Below are 10,564 nucleotides of genomic sequence, written 5' to 3' on the forward strand. Positions count from 1 at the left end.
GTTTCAGACAGTAATGTGCGCCAATAGGCAGGAGATGGTTTGAGGGATGAAGACTGATGTGGGAAGAAAACTCACACAGACTGACGTATCATAGAGAGGGAATGCTTGAAACACCTCAAAACGCAGCGGCTCAAAATAAAAATACACGTTTTAACCTTTTAAAATATGAGCCTGTGGCTATATTTCCTTCCCTGCTAGTCATTGACCCCACCATGACTCTTAGCAAAAAGGTCAACTCCTCAGAGTATGCTCACGACAACAGGTTGGACACAGTCACAGCTCTCAGCTGGGGGCTGGGCAGGAAAAAAAAAATCACCAGCTGACAAAAACGGTGTGAACATGCGTTTGATTTAAAAAGTGACCTTCATCAGGTGGAGCTGTGCAACGTCAGGAGGGACGTATTAATCACGGTTTCATGATATTAAGTTATTTACAACTTGTGTGGTCAACGGAAAACATGCGACATTGTTGTGCAATGCTGCCATCTAGTGGTCAAAATGAGCAGCAAGAGGTTTCACAAGTTTGGTGCGATTTTCCTTTAATTCACTTCAGTTTAATTCAACTAAGCAGTTGAGCTATACCACCGATTCAGAAGAAATGGTCTTTCGAAATCAAACTAATCCTGTTAATATGGAAAGAAACCTAAAGCAGAATCTGAGCAACTTGTCAGAATCAACTGTATTGGTCAGATTTGAACTCACAAATAAGAAATTTGACTTTGCTATCAAAGTGCAAACACTTTACCTGCGATTATATATATATATATATATATATATATATATATATATATATATATATATATATATATATATATATATATATATATATATATATATAGACACATGTGTGTATACATATCATTTTTCCAAAAGACATGTCCGAATTAGGTTTATAAACATTTTGGATTATCGCAGGTGATTAATCCTTAAAATAAAGACTATATATATATATATATATATATATATATATATATATATATATATATATATATATATATATATATATATATATATATATACTGCCATTTAACGTTGTAAGTACATGTGCTATATATATATATATATATCACGTTGTAAGTACATGATAGTTAACAGTTGACACATACGGGGTCAGTATCTAAGCTTTCCCTCCAGATAATCTTTGGAACTAAATTATATTTGGTTTTCATTTACATTTTTCTTGCAAAGATTTCTGAAAGGGTTAGAAAATGTTCTTGTATATGAAGTGTAACTGGTAATGTTCTTTATCCTTTTGTGTGTGAGCTGTATACTTGGCATGTTTCATTGCATTATTGCTTCAGTTAATCCATTTAGCCATTGAACAGGATGGTGGAGCTCATTGTCTTTACTTGTGTACTTTAAATACTTGCAGTTTTTTAGACAATAAATAATGAACATTTGAATAAGACTCCGTTTATACAACAAGAAAAAATATGCTAAAACAGGGCAAAAATATAAATAATGCGTCATATATTAAGATAACATTTACATTTAATTATCAAATATAGTGTTTAAAAAATTGTCATGATTTTGACACCAGAGGTCGCAATTTGTATACAATCCAAAAACAAGTAAAACAATACTATCAGGTTTTATATTCCTATTTTTTTTTTTTTTCAAAAAAAAAAATCTTAAATACATTCGTCCCTGACTATGGTGAGTTTTGATTGTTTTAATGACCTCTTTAATGATCAGATGTTCGGTCTTTCGTCTTGGGGGGGAAATGTGTTTGAACTTTAGCAGATAAAACCGAAGCAGTGCGGAAGAAGCCGGAAAGCTGACCCAGAGTCAGACTCCGATACGCCGCCTCGCTCTTCACAATCAACGCGGTGGTTACAACCTGATCTGAGATCAGCTTCGGCCGCTTGCTTCCCGCCAGTGGACCACGTGTCTCTCTGTCCGGCCTGCCAGCGGACCATGTGGCGGAGCAACATGGCGGCGCGGAAGAGGGGCGAAGAGAGCGATTTAGCTACCGGCAACAGCGAATTTCCGTCCCGCAGCACCCTTAATGAGGTACCTGTTCCCCCGCCTAACATAACTCGGCATCAATTTAGTGGTACAAGGGCGTTTTTTGTCGCTGTCGTGAGGCGGTTTCCGCCGGTTCGCGAGGCCACATGCGCACATAGCGACACGTGGCTGTAGTACTACTGAGGTAGAGTTCAGGAAGATGACTAAAGAGGACCAATTAGCCTGACTTTAACACCGAAATAGTAGTTTCTTTAAGTCTGACGACATTTATTTGGCCTCATGAGACCTTTGAGTTTTTAACTGAGTGCGTATTAAAAGTGGCAGACACGTTTGAACGACAGGAGGACTGGATGTTCCCGAGGAAAGGCTGAACTCTTCTCTGGAGCAGTCGGTGTCGTTTTAAATGTCTTTCCGGTTGATAGTCGTACTGACGGTTCACAAACGCCACAAAAACAATGTGCAGATTTTTCTACTAAAAAGGGAAATCCACTCTTATCTAGTTTTTATTGACTATTGTAAACAGTTTCCATAAGTGCCCATTATCTTGTTGTATTTATGTAATTGCAGTACTACTGAGCTCCTTCATTTACAGCTGACTCCTCCTCCGCTTCATTAGGGGGTCCTCTCTACCATTATGAATGCATTTATCAAAAAATACCCAGAAAATGTAGCCACATCGGGAAGTTTTGTCTTAAAACTTCCTGAGAAGAGGAGGTTTTTAGGGCTTTCCTGACACCTGAGGGAAAGGAGTGTGTTGTTTGCTGGCTGTGTAATTGTGGAGCTGTTTTTCCCTTTGTGTTCCTCCAGCTGGTCCTGAGCAGAAGTCGAGATGTGGACCACTCTATTTTGGCCATCTTTGAAGACTCATCTGTTTCACCAGAGGTCAGAGTTGAAGCTTGTTGATGGAAGCATTTGACCCTCTGCTAAATTTGTGAATTTTCAGTAAAAACAAAAAACAAAACAAAAAAACAGTTCTTTGCAGTTTAATTTAGTCTTTTCATCTTTATTAATTTTGACATGCACTTTGACATCAACAGATACAAATTGTATAAAAAAAATAAATAAATATCCAAGTCAGTCCAATTCAAGCCATCAGTTTGAAACAGCTTGTAACTTATCCCTACCCCTAGGTCTGACCCAAATAAGAATGGGACAAAAGAAGCAAAAAGAAACAACAATATGTAGTCTGATGTAATTGTCTTCAAGGAATTAAAGTAGATCATAAAAGGTTGCCATGTGTGAAGAGATCCATGTCGATAGTGTGACCCAGAATGTCTTTACTTCATAACTTATTCTTATGGATCTTTTTAATGATGGACAGCAGGCAGTCAGCAAAACAATTCATTTGTAATTATATTATGATAATGTTACAATTGGCTCAGATGTTTCTGCCATTTTTCATGAGGTGAAACTTTACATTGGCATGCAGAGTCTGCACAGAGTCCTTGACGGTTATTATCCTGCCAAACAGCTCTCCCCATCACACTGACATGATTAGACAGGTAAGTGCGGATGTTGGTTATTTTCTTTCAGAGTCATAACGGTGCAGAGGAAGCAAACGAGAGCCTGCTGTGTGCCCTGACTGAGATGCTGGACCGAGTGGGGCAGGATGATGACGACGACGGGATCTTCTCACCCTTTGACCTCCTGCCAAACACTGAGCTGCTGCACCGAGCAAAGCGCACAGACGAGCCGCGCCTCCAGGTGGGGAGAAGCTAATTGAAGTGTGCTAAGTAATAAGTTTCCTCTCAAAGTTATTTTTAGCAACCCATTTAAAGTAATTTATTGCTCAACCTAATCGTTCAGAGGCAACAAAAGAAAACAGTCATTACTGATCCAGATATTTCTCAGACTCTGAAGTGATTATAGTTCAGTTTCACAAGGTTGCGGCTGTGAAATCACACATTTCTTGCTCTAGAACACAAGATTTCAATCCGGACCGGAGCAGAGTGAAGTGATAAAGTCACTTTAAAGTTTTTACACCGGAATCTTCTCGTGGACTTTGTAGTAACTTTATATAGGTCATAAAGTGTTACCGCTGTGACAGCATGAGGAGACAGAAGTTTATGCCGAAAATTAGCTGAACAAGACTTAAGTCGACATTCCTGCAGCAGGAGGAAGCAGGTGCTTACTGTGTTTGTAGATGTAACATGCATAAGTTCCACTGTGGAAATTCACTCAGGAGAGGGCCGATGTAAAACAGGAAGTAGAGAGGAAAATTTGAAAAACGTAATCAAAACACCCTCTCAGCTGAAAAGCTAAATCTGTGCCTGGAAACCCACCATTTCTAGATAAGCAATTCTGTGTCTAAGGATGTTTCATATCTCATTGTCTGGCTGATTCTCTGGTGGGCGACCAAAGTTGTAACAATTGTTAAATTTTCAGCTGGTGCGGTTGTCTTTCGCACTGCATTGTGCCAGATTATCCAAACTATTTAAAAAACTTGTTCACCCCCTCGCCTGTGGTGGCGCTGCACTAAGAGGCATTGAAGGAAACGACACTAAAACCTCCGAAGAAAACATTAGACCAACCTCTTTCTTCACAGAATGTAAACAAAAAAGGAGTGCTGTCAGATTTTACCAGTTGCATGATTTCTGTTTTGTCTTTGGTAAAAGGCCATGATCCGTGATCCACCATAAAAACGTTTTTTTTTGTTTTTGTTTTTTTTTTTATTCATATTTACCCAGAATGCCATACACCGTAGTCCACTTCCTGCTTTTGGGGCCATATCAGACCAGCTGGGCTTTTAAAATGCACCAGAGCTCACTTCAACCGAACCAAGACTTAGGTTTTGAGGTGGACTATAGCTCTCTTATTTGGTCTGCATCAGAGTTTGATTGCGGGTTCATACCTCCCCAAACGAACCGGACTTTCTAGGCAAATGGATTAGACTTTGAGCAGACTAAAAGCAGACTAAAAAAGCTGGCATAAATGCACATTTCTTTGACATTCTGCCGGGACTCTATTGATTGCTGTTGATGGGGTGTTGTTTTGTCTATAATATTTTTTTCTTCTTGTCCGAGAAACAATTTTTGAACCTCAGCCTTTGTCTCCCTACTCTTCAGGAACCCTCGCCTTCTTTCAGACTTCGACCAAGACCCAAACCACCAAACGAAACCTCGAGAACCCGTTCAGACAGAGAGCAGAGAGTAGAGAGGAACGGCCGCCCCCAGATATTAAAGAAACAAAATCAGAAGCTGCTCTGTTCCAAAACCAGGAGGGCGAAGGCGGACGTGGAGGTTTTCACCTCAACGTCCCTTGTCAGTTTGGTGAAACTCATGCACCCCTATTGCTTGAAGCTGCATGTGGAAAAGGAGGAGGATCCGAGGAAAAACAAGTCCCTTTTCTCTCAGGAAGAGGTGTGGCGGTACGAACGGCCCTCCGAAGACAGCGACGAAGAGATAAATGTCGTGTCTGAAGATGAGACACCTTCAAAACAGACAAAGGAGGAGGAAGAGGGTGGAAGTAGAGGGGGTGGCTCACTCCTGAAGAGTGTACTGCTAAATGGAACGATCTCTAGAGAGAAGAAGAGGGTGAGCTTTGGTCCTGTTCATGTGGCGTCGTTTGATGAATCAGAGAAAGAAGAAATTGAGGAGAAAAGCAGGAAAACGCTTGAAGAGCCATCAGGCTCAGCACTTCAAACTTCAGCACAGCCCTTAGAAGGAAGCAACGGAGAACAAGAGAAGAAAGGCGATACAAGAACCAAATCACTGAGCCTGCAAGAATACAGGCAGCTCCGGCTGAATAGACGGCCCCTGGTGGAGGAACATAGGAACTACACCACCAGCTGGCCCTCTGTGTCTGAGCTGCCCAAAGAGCTGCCCCCCATCTTGCCCCTGCGTAAACCAAACACAGCAGCTGAGTTCAACACTTTCACCCAACAAGTTAAGTTAAAGGAGGCTAAACTACACAACCATCTACATCACAGGAGGCTAAAGAGCTCAAAACCTGAACCCAGAACCTCTGCTGCCAGCCCACCACCTGAGCACTCAACCACACCCAGCGGCAGGAAACCAGACAGCAGAAGTCCAGTGAAGAAGCCAAAGCTCGTCAGTAGCGATCCTCCAAACCCGGTCCTCGTTAGACTGCGCAGCAACAAGCTTCCACAACAGATCCAAAATGAATCCCCAGCACTTTATGAGAGATCTTCAGAACCAAAGCTCAGTACCTCCCCTCCCAACGACGACAGTAAAGCCATGGACACCCCGCTGCTTCAGGAAGCAAACGCCAAGCTGACCGAGATGCCGCCATGTGTTTACCCCGAATCTCCTCAGGATCTGAGCCGAGCAAAGCGGCCGTCGAGTCCAGACGTTGGGTTTGCCGCCATCACACCACGCCTCCATCAGCCTCCCACAGAGGGTCTCATGATGCCACAGGAGGAGTTTACAGACTCTACGGAACCAGAACCGCCTCAGAACGACTGCAGAGAGAACAGTGGTGCTGATCAATCAGGTAAAGCCTCTTGAGGATGGGTCACTTCATCTGAGACAGAGAACAAGACTAGATCGAGTTTCTGGATTGATTTAATTAAAACAAAAGATTTTATTTTATAGACTTCTCACAAGGGACAATTTACCTCACTGACAGCTTCTCTAAAGTTAATCAAGGCAAAATACGTCTTAAACTAAATGTAATGATGTTTTCAAGAACAGGAAAAAATAAATGATCTCGGTTTGTTGTTCTTTCAGGTATTGAAGCTGCTGACTTGACCAGCCTGCTGGAGCAGTTTGAGGAAACACAAGGTGGGCTGATAATGTAGTTACAGCATTAAAATGTCTTTAATTTATTTACAAATGGAAGTTGTCCCTTAATATGTTAATTGTGGCTCTACATTTTGTTGTGGCAGGATTATTTAATCTTGTACATTGTATGTAGTCTTTTTTGTTGAGACTTTTCTGTCAGGCAAAAGTTTGAATAGTGGACAGACTCTTCATTGTGTTCTGAGACTTGAGGCATTAAAGGCCACTGCTAACTAGCTGCTAATATATCCTTATTACGTAGCTATGGCGACCAGAAATACTTACTGGTTTAAAAGGTAACAAGCTTTGGCTCTTCTTTCAGATTTGAACTCTTGTCAAATGTAAACGTGAGTTTTTATGGCCTTTTCCTGTAAGGAAGTTTGCCAAGCGTTGTCCTGCCAGGAGTTTATTCCACCTGAGCTGTTGATCTCTGTTGCTACCCCAGAGTTACCATTTGGACTCATGGCTACTTCTCACAGTGCTTCAGACATTGTTTTTATAACTCAACCCTGCGATAAAGTTAGATGCTCAAACCAATTAGATCACTTCTGCAGCATTGTAACTCTCTATTTAGTGTTTATAGTGTTTTCCGTTAAATCTTGTCTTGGGTTTTATGTTGAAATGCAATAAAAAACATACTTTATTCATCCCAAAGGGAAATAAAATGTTGTGGTAACTCAAATTGTTCAAGATTCTTCAAGGATTTGAAATTTGATTATTTCTGTTTGCTTTGCTAAACCATCTTCTCACTTTCTCATTGTTCCTTCTCTTTTCCTTTCAGCTATAGACGACGGCATTTGTAATAACGGGCCCCATCCAGTTCCTGCTGCTTCGTCCTTGTCTAGCGAATCGAACTGTCGGGTGGGCCTGGACCGACCTGAGCCTGAAGGACCAGAGCTGACCTCTACATCACCACTGAAGCCCACTGTGGGGCCGCTGGAACCAGCGAGCCCTGGAGACGATCTGCAAGACGTCCAATCGTCGGACGTCCCCGAGCCTCTACACACCGAGGTCGTCCTGAGCACCCAGAGGAACCCGCCCACTAGATGCAGAAGTCTGTCTCTGAAGCTCGTTCAGATCATCGACCCGCGCCCGCTTCCGACCAGGAAGGTTCGGACGACTCAGTCGGAGCCGCCCGACGCTCACAGTTCGGCTCAGATCTACGCGTATTTGTGCTGCGATCATGATTACTGCGGTTCTGCTGAGCGTTGTCCTCCACAAGCCCAGCAGCTGGCCGAAGCCGCCACAAAACCGGAGCGGACGGCGGATCAGGTTGCAGAGTACCGTCGATCGGATCAAACCAGGACGAGTTCAGAGACAGACACGAGTCCAGATGAAGCTCTGCGGTTTTCACCCAGAAAGGCTGCAGACAGGGGCGGCCGAGACGACAGCAGGGCGGCGCTGTGCGGTCTCCCTACGCCTCCACCCACTCCTCCTGGGAGGGGACGGAGCAGGAGGAGGTACCGGGTAAGGTCTCCTCGTTCGGACTCTGGCTCCAGCTCCTCGTCCTGCTCCTGCTCTCCAAAGCGACCCAGGTGCTCCTCGTCTCTCGTCGTTCTCAGGTGTTACCGCCACCTTCTCTGACCTCACGTTGTTGTTCCTCACAGAATTCGGCGCCGGCGCTCAGAGAGCAGCTCCTGCTCGTCTTCCCCCTCCTCCTGCGCCTCGCCTCCCCGGCGTCACAGCGAGGCCCGATCAAGGTCCAGATCCAGAACCAGGTCCTGGTCCCGGTCCAGATCCCGGTCGTCTTCTCCACAAATATACCACAGGCGCTGGAGGGATGTGTCTGCGTGAGTTACTTTTCTTGATGAGTCCTCCTCACACATTAACGTGTAAAAGTCTTGGGTCGTCGTCAACGCAGGCAGACTTGATGTACAAAATTCTCTTAAGTTTTATTTTGGTGATCTCCATGGTTACACTCCTATTTTAAAAGGCATCAAGGAAGTATGGCTGCTTTGAAGTGGGGTGTTAAACAGCGTATGGATGAAAACCTTTACACCGTTGTAGCTGTATGTTAAAAACAGTCACAATGAGCTTCATGTTTTAAGTTTTGTTTTGTTCCTCTTCGCCGCAGCAGCAGGGAGTCCAGGCAGCGCAGCAGAGAACGGGAGATGAGGATTCAGAAACTTAAAGCCATAGTGGGTACATTTTCTTGCGTATCATACCGTTCTGTTTTTGTTCAGTGGGCTGAAAGTATGTAAATTTATGTGACCCAGGACGAACGCAGGGTGGTGTACGTCGGCCGGATCCGCAGAACGATGACTCATGACGAGCTGAGGGAACGCTTCTCTCAGTTCGGAGAGGTCGAGTGCGTGTCGCTTCACTTCAGAGACGGCAGGTCAGTTCTCAAAGTCAATCTCCCTCGTTTCTTTCACTTATTGAACCGCATTAACAGGAATCCATCGTTGGTCCCCACAGCGACCACTATGGCTTCGTGACATTCTACAACACAGAGGACGCATTTGCAGCCATCGATAACGGCGGGAAGCTGAGACAACCCGATGAGCTGCCCTTTGACCTCTGCTTCGGTGGCCGGAGGCAGTTTTGTAATTCTGACTACGCTGATCTGGGTGAGAAGCGTTGCCTTCTGGGAAAAAAAACCCTGTGTTCAGTGACATTTCACTGTCATTTCTTTTAGCTTAACTCCCAACATTAGAGATGGGGTATGTATCTAAAAAAAAAAGGTTTTTATATTTTTTGTTAAAATGTTATGTTGTGACTGTGTAGTATGAGACAGATAATCTGAAGAAATGGAGCGCTTCCACCTACTATTACCGTCTGAAGAAATGCTTCACTCAGAACCAGTTGGAGTCAGGGGGAGGGTCTTAGTGCTGTCGATCAACCTCATGTATACACTACTCAATGTGTTAATGGAGGAGCAACTTAGCATTACAGGAAATCAGTTCATCCACCCTTATAAGCGGGTGGAAGGTGAGATAATGTAGCTGTAGCGCAGCAGAGAAAATCGGGGATGGGTGAGCAGCACATGCACAAGCATAATTGACGTCACTGATACCCTCCCTGGTTCTGACTGCTTCACAACATGGTGACAGTTTCAACAAATATGTGAAAAAATATATATATATATATATATATATATATTTTAAATTACGTACTGCTGCTTAAAAGGCAAAACAAACATCTTTTGTGTATTTTGGATGAAATAGTAATTTTAAATGAATTTAACCTAAATTTACCTTATTGTTCAGACGCTAACAGAGAGACAGAGCCGCCGCCCCCCAGGAGTAGGTTTGAAGACCTGGACTTTGACTCGCTGCTGAAACAGGCCCAGAGAGGACTGAAGAGGTAGCAGAGCCGAGTGGAGCATGAAGATCATCCAGAGAGACTTTCTGGAGCCCAGAGCATCAATCTCACAATAATGTAGCAAAGTCTTTTTTTTGTTGTATTACTTTTGTTTCAGGTGTTTCCAGGTTTGAATGAATAAGCTGAACACATTTGCATTTATTGATTTGTACATGACAATACAGCACTGATTGTAGTTTTTCAGGTGGAATGTTGAACAGCATCATTATGTAGCGCTCTGGCACTGAATATGTTTTATTGCATGTTTGTTACGTTCCATCACACAAAGTTACATGTTTAAAGTTTTCTATATCAAAATAAAGATGTTTTATTGTTTCTATTCTGGGTATTTGTTTAAAGTTTTTTGATCCATCCTCTTCCTACGGTCTTTATTTCCGCCATGAAACATCCCTGCTTGACTACCTTTCATTTACCTAAGACCTCAGATGTAGGAATATAAATTTTGATTTTATTTTTTTCCTAGGAAGGAGATAGAACATATTAACCTTTAAAACTGTGATTATGGTTCCACTCTAAAGGATACATAAAAGCTTG

At 43.0% G+C, this 10,564-nt stretch overlaps 1 protein-coding gene across 2 annotated transcripts; it reads left to right on the forward strand.

The window, feature by feature from the left end:
- Positions 1–1,787: 1,787 nt before the first annotated feature.
- LOC122829585 (peroxisome proliferator-activated receptor gamma coactivator-related protein 1-like) lies at positions 1,788–10,349 on the forward strand. 2 transcript variants are annotated; one of them, XM_044114257.1, is made up of 11 exons: positions 1,788–2,012; positions 2,775–2,849; positions 3,501–3,671; positions 5,033–6,419; positions 6,656–6,709; positions 7,488–8,241; positions 8,314–8,496; positions 8,781–8,844; positions 8,923–9,044; positions 9,125–9,276; positions 9,916–10,349. In XM_044114257.1, the coding sequence occupies exons 1-11, from the start codon at positions 1,917–1,919 to the stop codon at positions 10,014–10,016; spliced, it is 3,159 nt and encodes a 1,052-aa protein (XP_043970192.1). In that variant the 5' UTR covers positions 1,788–1,916; the 3' UTR covers positions 10,017–10,349. The 2 variants fall into 2 exon arrangements, with proteins under 2 accessions (XP_043970192.1, XP_043970193.1); XM_044114258.1 differs by having other exon boundaries at positions 1,994–2,012; positions 3,397–3,671.
- Positions 10,350–10,564: the final 215 nt, after the last annotated feature.

Source organism: Gambusia affinis, linkage group LG04 (genome assembly GCF_019740435.1).
Source record: "Gambusia affinis linkage group LG04, SWU_Gaff_1.0, whole genome shotgun sequence".
NCBI lineage: Eukaryota > Metazoa > Chordata > Actinopteri > Cyprinodontiformes > Poeciliidae > Gambusia > Gambusia affinis.